This window comes from Wolffia australiana, chromosome 7, assembly GCF_029677425.1.
Source record: "Wolffia australiana isolate 7733 chromosome 7, ASM2967742v1".
Lineage (NCBI taxonomy): Eukaryota > Viridiplantae > Streptophyta > Magnoliopsida > Alismatales > Araceae > Wolffia > Wolffia australiana.
Genome location: NC_135841.1, coordinates 9,952,990 through 9,968,030, shown reverse-complemented (window position 1 = coordinate 9,968,030; position 15,041 = coordinate 9,952,990). Strand labels below are relative to the sequence as shown.

At 43.5% G+C, this 15,041-nt stretch overlaps 2 protein-coding genes and 1 long non-coding RNA gene across 4 annotated transcripts; 2 read left to right on the top strand and 1 right to left on the bottom strand.

The window, feature by feature from the left end:
* Positions 1–18: 18 nt before the first annotated feature.
* LOC144705811 (Leucine-rich repeat protein kinase family protein) lies at positions 19–3,086 on the bottom strand. 2 transcript variants are annotated; one of them, XM_078578637.1, is made up of 7 exons: positions 1,486–3,086; positions 1,283–1,416; positions 971–1,211; positions 643–854; positions 519–574; positions 334–445; positions 19–249 (listed from the first exon to the last, which is right to left on the bottom strand). In XM_078578637.1, the coding sequence occupies exons 1-7, from the start codon at positions 2,843–2,845 to the stop codon at positions 55–57; spliced, it is 2,310 nt and encodes a 769-aa protein (XP_078434763.1). In that variant the 5' UTR covers positions 2,846–3,086; the 3' UTR covers positions 19–54. The 2 variants fall into 2 exon arrangements, with proteins under 2 accessions (XP_078434763.1, XP_078434762.1); XM_078578636.1 differs by having other exon boundaries at positions 19–261; positions 1,486–3,080.
* On the top strand, positions 3,039–5,048 carry LOC144705815 (uncharacterized). Its single transcript, XR_013582118.1, has 3 exons — positions 3,039–3,176; positions 3,241–4,040; positions 4,221–5,048. It is a non-coding gene; the product is annotated as an uncharacterized LOC144705815 (long non-coding RNA).
* A 7,145-nt stretch (positions 5,049–12,193) lies between these two features.
* Positions 12,194–14,315, top strand: LOC144706085 (pectinesterase-like). The gene is made up of 2 exons (XM_078578975.1): positions 12,194–13,360; positions 13,511–14,315. Exons 1-2 carry the CDS (start codon positions 12,502–12,504, stop codon positions 14,188–14,190), a joined length of 1,539 nt encoding a protein of 512 aa, XP_078435101.1. The 5' UTR covers positions 12,194–12,501; the 3' UTR covers positions 14,191–14,315.
* The last annotated feature ends 726 nt before the right edge of the window (positions 14,316–15,041 follow it).

The window sequence follows — 15,041 nt, the reverse complement described above, 5'->3', positions numbered from 1 at the left end:
TCGATGGAGAAGGAAGAGGAAGAGAGAGAAGAGGACTCTTCTTGTGGAGTTTTTTCAAGGGTGGGTGGCGGTGGATTGGACTTGGGCTGCGTATTGCAGGTTCCAGAGGACGTCCTCAACGGAGGGACGGAGAGAGGAGTCGAGAGATACGCATTTCTGGGCCATGGAGATGACCAGAGAGAGAGATTCCTCGGCGGCCCCGCCGATCGCCGAAGGGTCGATCATAGTCTCGCGGAATTCCAGCCTGCCCTGCGACGTTCTCTGCGTCGAAAGATCAAGAAAAAACGTTTGATTGAAGCGAATTTTGAAGTTTTTTTCCTTGTTTTTGCTCACCATTTCGTCGGCTAAGACGGATGGGTCTTTCCCCTCTTGCAAAGGCCCGGCGAGCGTTTCGAGGATGATCAATCCCAAGGAGAAAACGTCGTCGTCCAAGGTCGTCATCTCCCTAATCCGAGACCGACCCTCGTCAGATATTAGAAAACCCACCAAGAAAGTTGAAAACTTGACGAGATTCTCACAAGGATTGCCGCTTGATCTGCGCCGCGTGCGAGGATTTCGCCGTCTCCGCCTTTCCCTGAGAAGGAAAGGGGAAGGAGGGTGAAGGAACGATTTCATCGGAAGAATCTCGGGCGATTATCGCACCTCGCGCTTGTCGATTTCTTCGGTGATGATGGAGAGTCCGTAATCGCTGATCTTGGCTACGCGATGCTCATTGAGCAGGACGTTGTGGGATTTTAGCTTGTTGTTGAAGAACCCCGGAAGAACGCCTGCTTGCAGGAAATGGGTAGCCTTGGCGATGCCGATCAGGATAGCCAGCCGGTGCTCCCACCGCAGGAACTTCTCCCCGCTCTTCTCTGAGGAAAATCAAACCAAAATCAGAGAAACCCACATCGGTAAAACGCTGCTTTCTTTAAAAATTTCAAAACGAGGGAAGAAAACTGAAAAAAAAATTCCGTATTGATCAAAGTACCGCAAAGACGCAGCCGGAGATTTCCGTGGGCTACGTGTTCGTAAACGAGGAAGACTCTGTTAACGCTGGAATCATCCGAAGATCCGTCCACGCAGTGCCCAAGAAGGCAAACTAAGTGAGGGTGGCGGAGCTTGGATAGAAGATCCAGACGAAGGTTGAGATTCCTGATCGAATACTTCTTAAACAACGCCAGACATCTCACCGCCACCTGACACCCGTTCTCGAGCTTCCCTCTGTAAACCTGTTCTTCCCACAACAAAAAATAAAAAAAAAATCCAATCTTTTTCAAAACCCAGATGAATTATCGCTCACCGTGCCGTGAGAACCCTCTCCGATCAGCGAAGCCGCGCTGAAATCATCCGTCGCGGCCTTCAATTCTTCCAAGGAAAATACTCGATACGCCGGCATAACTTGCGATCCGACTCTCTTTGCTTGGGCAATACACCCTAAAAAATCGCGATAAACTTGAGAAAAAACTCCAGAAGAAGACGAAGAGCAAGAACAAGAAGACTCACTGGCGTTGGCAAGAAGCTCAGGAGAATAACCGGTTGAACGGTGCTCCATCGACGGATTTGAGAGTAAACGAGGCTCCGTCTTGGAGACAACTCGACGGCGAAACTTCCGGCAGAGATAGAGAAGAACAAAGAGGAAGCCCAGCATCACTAGACAAGCTCCAACAATGGCGCAAATCAGCAGACCCAAGTATTTTCCCTTCCTCCCCGTCTTCATCCCTCCATCTCTGCAAAACCAAGGCTCGTGCTGGCCGCTGAGCTCCCCCAACAAGCAATTGCCGTTGAATTTGACGACCCTCTCGCTCGAATTATCGCTCAAGCACAGCGGAAGCGATCCCGTGAATCTGTTGATCGAGATGTCGACGAACCCTAAATTTGCCCCGCAGGCCAGCTTGCGGGAGAGAGAGCCGCCGAGCATGTTGGAAGAGAGGCTAAGATAGCTTAAATTGGGCAAGGAGAAGAGGGATGATGGCGGGTTGCCTCGAAGAAGATTATAGGAGAGATCGAGATGCTGCAGCCGGGTCAGATCGCCGATTTGGGGCGGAATCTCGCCGTCGATGGAGTTCTTGCTCAAGAGCACGGTGATTATCCTCCTGGGCATCGAAGGAATCCCGGAATCGAACATATTTTCCCTCAAATCGAGGACCTCCAAGCTCGCCATTGCCGTCAGATCAGGCAATCCGCCGGAAATGTTGTTCTTCGAGAGCGAGAGGCTCGTCAGCGTTGCGACCGCGGAGATGGAACTAGGAAAAGGGCCTGTCAAACGATTGTTCTTCAAGCTCAGCACGGTGAGATTTGAGAGAGAGCCGAACAAGTCGGGAACGGTGCCGTTGAAGAAATTGGAGTCGAGGGTGAGGCTGCGAAGCATTCCCATTGCGGAGATTCTCTGAGGAATCGAGCCGTAGAGGAAATTGGAGCTCAGATCGAGGAGTTGGAGGGAATCGAGGCGGTGGATTTTGTCCGGAAGAGGGCCCCAAATCCCTAAAGCCACCATGATCAGAGATTTCAAGCTCGTCAACCTCGCCAAGGTCGTGACGAAGGAATCGACGGAGAAGGAGGGCGAGAGCGTCCGCCCCGGAATCGGCCGCCCGTTGAAGTTGCCGATGATCTTCGTCGGTTTATCTCCGATGATCTTCAGCTCGGTGATGGCGTTGTCCTCGCAGATAACTGATAGAAAAGGCGAAGGGGGGAAGCTGCAGAGATCGCCGGCGTAACTCCATGGATCAAGCTGGGTCGGATACTGGAGCTGCTTCCTCAGTTGCTGAAGAACTTCGGTCTGGGATGACTGCAATTGCTCCGAAAGGGGGAAAACCCAGAAACAAGAAAGGATGAAAGAGGCTAGAAATGCTCGAGAAGATGCCATTTCAGTCCTCGATTCAAGCCCCGAGAGAGGACCGATGAAATAGAAGTAGCGATTTCATGATTCAAACCCTGAACTGCACGCATTCATAGCGAGAGGCGGCCTCCATGTCTTCTCTGCAAATTCCAGCGGGTCAGCCGGAGGAAGAAACGCGAGGGAAACTTAAGTGCTCGAGAGATTGCATTGAATCGCGAAGAATCGTTCGGCTGAAGAACAAATCATACGAACAAGAAGTGAATAGGGATCGATAACTTCGGACAAGATCAAGGATTTGTTAACGTGGGTTCTTCTGTGAAAAGGGAGGAACCCACGCCACCCAAGTGGGTCTGTAAAGGTAATGATATTTGACTATTTTACATTTATCTCTCGCTTTAATTCCTACAACCCCGGGTTTTCAGGTTACTCCAGTTAGAAGAAGAAAAACGCCGTTGACTTGGGAGTGACAAATAAATCAAGGAAATACAAGGAAATACGGTGATGGGTATTGTTCTAAACAAGAAAAGTTTAAGTCTTTCATGAGCCGGCGTGCTCGTTGTTTGGAGCGTAGCCGGTGGCGTCGTCTTCCGCGGTGAAAGTTAGACGTGAAATCGCACCTTTCGGCGGCTTGGAAAGCTCTCTAATTTATTTACACTTCTGACGAGCAACGCGAAGATAAAAATCTTTGGTGGGCGAGGGAAAGCTTAACGCGTAGTGATTATCGTTCGAGAGGGGAGAAGAGAGACTGTTCTTGCAGAGTTCTTTCTTGGTGGGATGCGGTAAATGAACAGACTTGTGCAGCTTCCATTGATCTGGGTTCAGAGAGAGTTACCGCCACCGATCTGCGCAGAAGCGATCGTTTTCTTCCCCAGTCAAATCTCGCCGGCGAGATTATTCTGCGCCGTCCGTGGATAGAGAGAGAGAGAGAGGTGGCTGCTCTGCTGCTCGTTGTTTTCTTCTGTGGGTGAAACAGTGATGGGCTGTGGCGAGGTGTCGGCAAGCGTGATGGACAACAGACGGGCGAGCAAGATGCAAGATCTCTCTCTCTCTCTCCATCCTCCCCCTCTCTCTCTCTCTCTCTCTCCCTCCTTTCCCTCCCTCCCTCTCTCCCCCCCTCTCTCTCTCCCTTCCTCCCCCTCTCTCTCCCTCTCTCTCTCTCCCCTCCTCCCCCTCTCTCCCTCTCTCTGTGCTCATAACTTAATGATTCATCCACATTTTAAAGGTGAATTTACAATTCATGCATTAATTTGACCATTATGTTAAAACTACACATTTTATTAGGATTTTCACATGTTTTAAAGGCCCGATTATTTGTTGTGCAAAATATGTTTTAACGTTTAAAGTTATAATGGGATGGAAAATATTTTTTAGTGTAATTTTCTCTCTATTTTATATTTTTCAGGGCTGAAGAAAAAATTTAAAGAAATAAATAAGTAAATAATACGGGAAAAGTCATTATAACTAAATTACCACCAGCCAAGCAAGAAAGGTGCAGCAGCGTCCAAGCCAGTGAGCTGCAGGCCAACCAGGGCAGAGTGCCCACAAGATGCAAGGCATAATCCACAAAATAAGGGGCCCATCAAACCACCCCCCAGGTGGATAGAGAGCAAGATGACATACATTTGAAGACCCAATACATATATAATGTACCCTGCACGGGGGGAAGGCATAATTATTTTATAGTAGAATCCCGCTGGGGATTTATGTAGCAGCAAGATTGCTTACATTTAATATACATGATATTATTAATTTATTTCTTTTATAGGCCTCTTATTCGTGGGCAAACGCTCATGAGGACAACAGGCCAAGCGAAGGGCGAATCAAAGCACATAAGGTTGATGAGGTGAATGACTAGTCAGGCTTATGGGCTTACTAACGTTGCCCCCACCAGAAAATAGTGAGACACATGGCTGCAGTTAAATGTAGCCATTGAATTCTCTCTTAAAAAATAGGATGACCATCATCAATTGGTGCTCCCATTCTCCATGTGCCTGGATCAGCGCGATTCAGGTGAGCTTATGAACTCCGTATGGTAGATCTCAATGTTTTTATCAGTTATAGATTCTTGGGTTGAATTTAGATTGCAGCCAGAGTAAGGTTTTAATAGAAGTTAGGAGATCGGCCTCGTTGAGGCATTTTGACAAACACATACCGTATGCTACCAATTTATCTAATTTTCTCTTCATTTTATATTATAAAAAATATTTTTATAAAATATATCTACCTATAAAATCCATATTATATAGTTATAATCTACCAATGACTACAATATACTATAATTATTGACTTGTTAATTACTCTTACTAATCCTAAATATCATCTCTTATCCTCTCCCTCTCTATCTAATTAAATAAACTCTTCTAAAAATCAAAACCTATCTTCGCCCCTTCTCTCTTAATATGAAACTCTTATTATATATAAATATTCTCCACTTCACTAAGCTATAAATAATTTAACACTATCTTTCTTATTATCATTAATATTTTTATTCCCTCGCCTCTTTATCCTTTTTCAGATATTAGAGATACTAAATAAAGGTATATTGAGACTAGGGAGTTAATGATTAGAGAATTTGACTTTAACAAGATGTATTCTCCCTCACACTATCTGCTATTACTTATCATTACATATCATCTAAAAATTTACCGTACTCTAATTACTGATTTCCACTTATTGCCTCTCTTCTCCTTATCACTATTATCATTATTATTACTGCATCGTTTATTTTATCTTTCTCTATACATCATTACTCGTATTACTTAACTCATCATCTTACTTCCCTAACCCTAGATCAATTGTTAGATCTATCTTTAAAATCCTTTCCTTCTGGAGACGACCTCACTCCCATTATCTGATTTAGGCAAATTGAATGTACAATGACCTTAAAAATAACACCTTTATTTTTCTTGGTTATAAACACACATATTTCAAACATGTGACAATCATAGGATGCCTCATAATTGTGGGCACCTCTATGTATTTGGCATTTGAAGATTATAGGTGGGTGCAATGAACTGGAAGTCAACTGAAACAGGTGTCATGCCATGATGGGAAACAATAGTAGCAGGAGAATTTTGTGCCATTGGCGCACATCAATCATAAGCTCTAAGGAGACAGAGCTTGAGGTAGATATGGCATCATGGAGGAGAAGATATAAGTCAACCCCAGATCAAACCCAGAAGGGCAGCTTGAGGTAGATATTTCTCATCTCTATTATAGATGAGAAATAATAGAGATGAGAGCGAGACAATAAATGAGAGGGATAAGAGAGAGAGATATTTTAGCAATGAGAGAGAGAGCCGAGAAAGGAGGGAGATGAGAGAAAATGATACAAAAAATGAGATAGATAAAAGAGATAAAGATAGAGAAACAAGAGAGATGAGAGAGAGAAAGAGAGGTAAGAAATGAGAGAGATGTACAGATTCTGAGAGCCTGAGAGATGCAAAAAGAACAAGAACAGAAAAGAGAGAGGAGAAGAGAGAGATAGAGTGCACACGTGAGCTTTATTAACTGATCATTAATCCACAAAGATTAAATTTAACATTGGTTGGTATTTATAATACCGTTCAGTAGTTATACCCAGAAGTTACATCAGACCATAACGGCTAGACCTAAGTGAATCATGACTGTGTATGTGTTTCCAATCCTATCTATATTTGAACCTATATTTGATTATGTCTTGCAATTCTCTAAACGAGTATAAGGTGCATGTTTGGTTATTACTTGCTACTCTTTAAGTTAAGTACAACTAGCCACTACTGCTGATGACTCATCAATACCTGCCTTCAAGCACAATGGAGGAGAAACATTGAACTTCTTCCTCAATTGATCAAAGTCTGCTTTCGGTAGAGGCTTTCTGAATGAAGAAGCTATCCAAAAAAATGACTTGATATAAATTGGCTTTGTAATGACTTTACTGCCACTTTATTTTGGACAAAATGAGACTCAATTTCTATGTGCTTCATCCAGGCATGAAAGACTGGATTTGCAGCTATATATGTGCCTTCAAAGTTGTTTCTCCACAGTACTAGAGCCAAGGATGTTTCTATTTGAAGTTATCTTAGTAGATTGAATCCAGATTACCTCAGCTCCAGTATTTTCCAGAGATTTATATTCGGCTTAAGCGCTTGATCTATGCACCTTGGTTGCTTCTTTGAGCTCCATGATATGAGATTATGCCTAATATAGATTAGGAATGCTCATGTGGATCATATATCTTATTTATCTTCTGCCCAATCTGTGTCACGGAATGTGTTTATTGTGAGTTCTTAAGTTTGGGCAAATGAGTAACCCATGGCAAAGGGTTCTTTTTTAAATGACGAAGTTGATGTTTTAAAGCCCTCCAGTCATCTTGAGTTGGGTTGTGCATATTTTGGCAATCTATATTAACTGCAAAAACTATGTTAAGACACGTGTGAGTGAGATATTGAAGAGATCTTACTATTTTTCTACATACCACGATCAACTGGACCATTAATATGTGAGAATGATGTACACACAACACATGGGTTTGATAATGGTTTACTATGTTCCATGGTTGAACAATTTAGGATTTGATAAATGAATTTAGATTGTGATGACATATATCATTTATCATGTTTACTGAATTCTATCCCATGAAAGTAATGAGCATGACCGAGATCCTTGATAGAAAATGTAGTGTTGAAGTGAGTTACCGGAATGATTATTTCAGAAGAGTGTGGGGAGGATATTAGCAAGTCATCCACATATATTAAGATAAAAATATGGTGTGCAGCTGAAATTTTTAAAAAATTCTAAAGTATCTATTTTTTTTCCAACAAACCCAAGAGTATGTAAAAAGGATGTTAACTTAGTGGACCAAGCTCTATGTTGCTGCTTTCGATTGAAAATTAATAGACAAACATGATTTGATTGTTTAGGATTTTTAAACCAAGTGGATGTTCAAGGTACATAATTTCATTTAAATCTCCATGCAAGAATGCATTTGGAACATCTCATTGATGGATTTTCTAACTTTGACTAACTGCAATTTCATACAACATAATTGTAGTATTGTGATGACTGGAGTGAAAGTTTCATCAAAATCAAAGCCTTCTCATTGCTTGAATCCCTTTGCAACCAATCTGGCTTATATTTTTCAACTTCACCATCGAATTTATATTTCAGTCTATATACCCGCTTGCACCCAATAACATGCAGATTTGGATTTCTAGGGACCAAATACCATGTTTTGGTATGCAATAAGGCCTGATTTTTGATGGTATAGCTTGCATCTGGTTATCACTTCTGGATGCAATATTCAATGTAGTAGGTTCATCACGACTAAATGTACTTGAAGTTAAGCATTGTAGGAGATGTTGCTTGATGGTAAGGTATGATAATATTTTTGGTTTTGGACATCTTGAGGTATTCCTATGTTGCTAGGGTGCTCGATTCATTACTTCATGTAAGTATATATCTTGAAGATTTTAGGTTTTTAGAATATCAACTGGTTTAGGAGAGTGATCTAGAGCACTCATGATGGGTAGATCAGATTTTTTGGGTTATGTGGATCAAACTTAGTGGTATTTGTTATTGAGTTTAACAACTGAACCTGTTCCTCTGCAAACTCTTGGTTAAAGAGTACTGAGGGATTTTTCTAAAGAAACTGATTCTTGATTCATCACGGTTTCATGTACTGCTGAACAAGTTTTTTCAACTGGATAGATTCGTCAAGACTTAACAAGAGAAGATGCCTTTGTGCTTGGGTTATCAATGTGATAAGATCTAATCACCCTTTTGTCTTTTCATGTGTCCAAGATAGTTGAAAAAAAAATCTCAAATAAAATTACATGACAAGATATAATAATTTACTTGGCTGGATTGAAAGAAATCAATAACAAGTATGTGCTGGACTATACCCCATGAACACACACCTTATGATCTCACATAAAATTAGTGCATTATGTATGGCTTTCGGGTAGCTCCGCTTGAATTTAAACACAAATTCATAAGGTGTTTTATTCTCTAATAATGGAGTTATTAATATGTTTATAAGATAAACTGAGGTTACTATTGCTTCATCCCAAAATTGCTTTGGCATGTTGGCATTATGAACCAAAGTAAGTGCAGGAGTGTGTGGATAAGACACTCGGTCAACAATAGTACAAGTTTTAATATGGATGTGGAGAGATTGATGTTCTCCACCCCAATCTGATGGTAGATATTTAATTTTGGAAGAAAATTTGTTTTCTACCCGTCTCTGAAATTCTATGAATGTATGTAAGAGATCAAATTTTCTCTTATGAGGATAAAGCCATGAATGGTTACTAAAGTCATCTACAAAAACAACATAATAATAGCCTGAATGTGATAGAATTGGTGAGGGTACACACTAGTCTGAGAGAATAATGTCTGGACAGCATTTGGAAAACGTGAAGAGCGGATGAGAAGGGGATCTTATGGGATTTGAAAATATTGCAAGCATCACAAAAATAATGTTTTTGAAGATGAGTGGCAAGGAGACCACAGTTTTAAATGATGTTTCTTAGAGCCCGAATTTGAAGGTGTCCGAGTCTGGAGTGTCGTGTTTCAAAGGAGGTTCTTTCACCAATGTAGCCTGACTTGGATGGAACAGGACTCATATAGTAGAGTCCGTCCTCAGTTGTTCCTCAACGGAGAGTTCTGTTGGTTGTTTTATCCTTCACAAGACAACAAGAATAATTAAATTTGACGAATACATCATTGTTAGATGTCAATTTATGAATAGATAAAACTGATTGATATCGAGAACATATAAGATGCTTCTAAGAACACTGTATTTTATCACAATTCGTAACTATGGACGAAGAAATGTCAAGAATATTCAAACATGTACCATTACCCATTTGAAGATGATCATTGTCTTGGTATGGTTGTGGTTGATTGATAATGTTGCGTTCTGCCGTGATGTGATGTGTAACTCCAGTGTTAGGGTGTCATCCTTGATGTTCTCCAGAGTTAGCCTAAAGAATAGTGACATATCTTTTCTGTGAATTTTAGCTGAGAGATTTGCATATTTCTTGAGAATCTGGGTAGATCCTCGCATTCTCTGGCAGCAAGGTTGAAAATGTTGATTGCTGCCTCTTCCCCGATGTGACAATAGTTTTAGGAGTAGTTCCTTGGGTAATACTCTCTTCTAGAGAAGAAATTTTTCTGTGCATTAGACGAAAGCTACTCATGTAATATGCATTGTTTTCCATCAGGGAAAATACATTTCCATATTGCATTTGGTGATGCATTAAGTATGCATCGTGGGCCTTTAAATTTGCTACTATTTGCTCAAAATTCATACGACCAAGATTTGCATTCATGCTAATCACAAAATTGTATGTATTTTGTACCAAAACCTCACAAAATGTAAAGATTGTTTAAAGGTTTCACTTGGTTTCAGACAGCTTTTAAAGATTCTGTAATTGACCTGAAGTGCTTTACTTACTCATCAGTTTTTCTTGTCCCTTTGCTGCTGTTGTGAAATTACATGTGTAATTTCATAATGAGGGATTGCTTCTGACGACCAAAAATACATTTTCAGTTTTTCCCCTGCCTCTGTTGAAGACTTTCCTTGCTCACACGGTGAATGATTTCTTTTATAATGGTTTAGTGGGGAAATATAAGAACGTACTGGTCAGTTCTCCACCAAATATTGAATTCGGGATTTTTCACCATATTCCCCTACGAGCCAGTATTGAACCTGGGATAGATAATCCCTCAATGAACTTGGCTAGATCATATCCAATTAGTGGTGGGAGCATAATATGCTTCCAAAATTGATAATTATCAGAATGCAGTTTTATTGACATTGTGGTACCAGGTAATTACCACTGGAACATGGCTGGGAGTAAACATGCTTATCTGATTGGAAGGACTTCTGATGATGGTGGCGATAACGGCGGCAAACTTTCCTTCAGCCATATCAAACACAAGTGTGCTCTGATAACATGTAAAGATTCTGCGAGCCCAAGAGACGCAAGAAGATCAAGAACAGAAAGCAGAAGAGAGGAGAGAGAGAGAGAGAGAGAGAGAGAGAGAGAGAAGAGAGAGAGAGAGAGAGAGAGAGAGAGGGAGAGAGAGAGAGGGAGAGAGAGAGAGAGAGAGAGAGAGAGAGAGAGAGAGAGAGAGAGAGAGAGAGAGAGAGAGAGCATGTGCTTTATTAACTTATTATTGATCCAAAAAGTTTCGCATTAACATTGCTTGGTATTTATAATATCATACAGTTATTATTAATAGTAACTTACCATACTTTTATCCTAGCGGTTTTAAGAGAACATGTTCGATTTTTACTAGCTACTCTTTAAGTTAAGTCCTATTGGCCAATGCTGCTACTGACTGGGCTTGCGAGTTGCTGACTCCTGGGTAAGAGATACAGATAAGAGAGAGAAGGACAAAAAGAGAAAGAGATACGTAAAGGAGAGATAGAGAGAGAAGAGAGGTATGAAGAACAAGAAAAAGAGAGAGAGGGAGATACAAGAATCGAGAAAGAGAGAGACAGAGATAAGAGAGGCGAGGAACCAAAGAGAGAGGGATGAAGTAGAGAGAGAGATACATGAAACGCGAAAGAGAGAGACAGAGATAAGAGAGGCGAGGAACAAAAGAGAGAGAGATACAAGAAACGAGAAAGACAGAGATAAGAGAGGCGAGGAACAAAAGAGAGAGAGGGATGAAGTAGAGAGAGAGAGAGATGAAAACGCGATAGACAGAGAGAGAACGAGATAGAAACAAAATATATGAGAGACAAGCGAGGGAATGGGCTGGAACGACGGTCGAGGGGGAATAATTTTTTTATGTAGAAAAACCCGTACATTACCTTGGTAATCATTTCCGTGTCAGTCAGGGAAACCCATTTTAGTGTCATAGTGTGTGTCAAACTCGCGGCTTTAGACAAAATCCACTGAGAGTACAATCACCGGCCCCTCGTCTAAGTTCATCATTTTCTATGATGTCTGAAAGTCTTTGCATGTTCACGCCTCGCAGTTTTTCTCGTGAGGCGGATGTCCGCATGTCCAAATATTGTTCGGTTGCAAGTCAAAACGATACACTTGTCAATTTTCTCACCCCGGAGAGACACTTGGCCCTAACAGAGAGCAAGAAGAAAGATGGTTCCTTGGAGATAAGAATTAGAGACAAAGAAGTTGATGTCAAGGAAGATGACTATGTCGAATCGAAGAAAATATCAGGAGAAGACAGGAATAGTTCTTCACGAGACCACCGTTTTTTGAGCTTTCTCGCCGGCTCGCGGCGTAAAGCACTGGTCAGGGTGAAAAGTCGGCGAACGTCCATTTCGAGATGCTCAAGCGGACCTTCTAGACTTTCATCTCAAAACTACCTATATCAACAATAATATCGTTTGCCTTCTGCAACCTTCTCGCAGACGAGATTAACTCAGAGAAATCTACAGTCCTCTTCTCTCTTGTCTTCTTTTGTCAATGGATCCCGATCAATACTCTTAGTTAAAACCCGCAGAGCAGAGGCTTGCTTGATCGAAAGAACTACCATCGCGTGGACAAACTCGGCCTCCTTTTCCTTGGGATTCGCCTTAGTGGGGGGTAAGTTCTTGGTCAGCATGTCTCCACATTATAGTCCAATCCTTTATCCACACAAAGTCACAGAATAAGAAAGAATCTTCGTTCTCTATAATAAGAAGGCCATGGCAGCTCCTGAACGTACAACAGGTCGAAGAAGCTATGGGGAGAGTTTCAGTGCGCGAGTTCTACGTAGGCGTTGCTCTGGTAGTGGGGTTCGTGAGAGGAGGGCCGATAACTTCATGTAGCGAGACGCCGTATCCTGACGTCTGTAGAGCTGCGGTGGGCTCTGGTACTCGCCAAGAGGAATCTAAGGCGGTTCTGAGCTTTGCGAAAGCCAACGTAGTTGAGGCGCTGCAGCGAGCCAGTCTGGTCCACGCCCGCGCGTCGATGGTTCGCCGCGGTGAGCTCGATCGACGGACCAGGGCCGCGTGGGAGGACTGCTTGGCTCTCTCGCAGCAGACTCTTCGCCAGCTGAACCGAGTCCTGAACGAGACTTCCTCGGCCGATGACGAACTAACCTGGCTGAGCGCGGCCATCACCCACCACGAAACGTGCCGAGACGGGTTCAGAGAATTGGGTCTGGGCTCGGGGTTATCGTCGTCGCCGTTCGTTTCCGGCAACGTTTTAGAGATGCTCAGCAACTCGCTCGCCGTGGCTCGGTCCGAGTTAGTCTCGACCTTGGGAAGGCGGAATCGCCGCCTCCTCTCTCGGGGTTTTCCGGCGTGGGTCTCCGCCGCGAACCGGCGACTCCTCCTGAGTTCGCCGGCGATGGCTGACGTTACCGTGGCGAAGGACGGGTCTGGCGACTACAAGACTATCTCAGCGGCGGCGGCAGTCGCGGCGAATCGAAGCGGGAGTGCGAGATTCGTAGTTTACGTCAAGGCCGGGGTTTACAGCGAGAACGTTGAGATCTCGGCCGATAACGTTATGCTCGTCGGCGATGGAATGGATAAGACTGTCGTCACGGGGGAGAAGAACGTCCAAGACGGCTCCACTACCTACGCCTCCGCCACCGTGGGTACGTTCTCAATTCGTCGTTTCTGCGGGATTTTACAAGTTAGGATCGATGATCTATGCGGGAGTTTATGGAATATAATCTTAAGTATCGTTTCGATAAGTTGAACTTATCGAGTGAGATGAGTTTTACTATTGATTTCTTCCATGGCAGCGGTGACTGGAAGTGGCTTCATCGCCAAGGGCATGACCTTTGAGAACACCGCGGGGCCAGGAAAGTACCAGGCGGTGGCGTTCCGGTCCGGGTCCGACCTCTCGGTTTACTTCCAGTGCAGCTTCAAGGGCTACCAAGACACGCTCTACGCGTACGCGCAGCGCCAGTTCTACCGCGACTGCGACATCTACGGGACTGTGGACTTCATCTTCGGCAACGCCGCGGCGGTCTTGCAGAAATGCAATATCCTCGTAAGGAGGCCGATGAACGGCCAGAAGAACGTCATCACGGCGCAGGGAAGGTCGGACCCGAACCAGAACTCGGGGATTTCGATCGTTGATTCGAGAGTTTCGCCGGCGGAAAGCTTGGGCTCGGTAAGGTCTTTCCTCGGGCGGCCATGGAAGGAGTACTCGAGAACGGTGTTCTTGCGTTGCGATCTGGACGGACTGATTGACCCGGCGGGGTGGCTTGAGTGGAGTGGCGACTTCGCTCTCAGCACACTCTACTACGGAGAGTATCAGAACACTGGCGATGGGGCTGCAACGAGCGGCCGTGTTAAGTGGGGAGGCTACCGGGTCATCACCAGCGCGGCGGAGGCTGACCAATTCTCTGTCAATAACTTCATCGGCGGCAGTTTCTGGATTCCATCCACAGGCGTACCTTTTACCCCTGAGATATAATTCTCTCGCGTAATGCGTTTGAACAATACGTTGAATCAATCCTGTACAGATAAATATTATCCCCAAGAAGGAGTTTATCATCGTCATCTTCTTGAAAGATAGTTCGGTGGAATGTAAAATCTAAATGGGTATCCGAGATCTGATCTGCTCGAAAGGTTTGGTCAATGCCAGGGCAGCGGGCTATACCAATCCGCATCAGGAACGCTGCGTAAATAAATTCCGGGGAAATAACATATTAGAATGTTACGAGAGGATCATATCGATAAAATTTTCCCTTCTGTGTTTCTTTATGTCATGGATGATGGATGTGTCATTATTATTGATCAAGTTTTTATCAGAGACGCTTAAGGAAATCGGGCGGTAGACGAAGAGATTATCTACCATAATAACAGGAGTTATTTGGCATCTAAAACCCCCATTGCGAGCCGATGAAAAAGCCGCGAACCACAACAGCAAACTTAGTGAAGTGTGACTCGAAATTTCGATCATGCTGACGACAAGATGCCGATAAAGGCTCGCTTGAATGTATGAAGAGGAAGAATAAAAATGGAAAAACAATCTTGTGACACGACAAGGGTCTCCTCTTATCGCAGTCTATCCTTATTCAGCCAAGACGGAAGGTGAAAGGAGGATGGAAAGAAGGGGGGAAGACGGGCGGGGGCCTTCTTTTTATGCTAGAAAGATGGTTGCCTCTGGTAGGAAGTTATGGAAATTGGCCTGTTTTTCCTTCCGTATACTTTCGCGGTTGCTACCTATTTATAGTGGAACTTTGAAAGGCAGGTATTGGTAGGAAAGGACACTGGGTCCAGTCTCGGTTTGGTCTTACCAATAACCTTAACCAAGACTAGTCC

Bases quoted from the DNA above. Each gene is read 5' to 3' on its own strand.
- LOC144706085 (XM_078578975.1), top strand. From the start codon at position 12,502: ATGGGGAGAGTTTCAGTGCGCGAGTTCTACGTAGGCGTTGCTCTGGTA. The intron at 13,361-13,510 runs GTACGTTCTCAA...CTTCCATGGCAG, and splicing joins CTACGCCTCCGCCACCGTGG to CGGTGACTGGAAGTGGCTTC.
- LOC144705811 (XM_078578636.1), bottom strand. From the start codon at position 2,845: ATGGCATCTTCTCGAGCATTTCTAGCCTCTTTCATCCTTTCTTGTTTC. The intron at 1,417-1,485 runs GTGAGTCTTCTT...GCGATTTTTTAG, and splicing joins TGAGCTTCTTGCCAACGCCA to GGTGTATTGCCCAAGCAAAG. The intron at 446-518 runs GTGAGAATCTCG...GTCTCGGATTAG, and splicing joins CAGATCAAGCGGCAATCCTT to GGAGATGACGACCTTGGACG.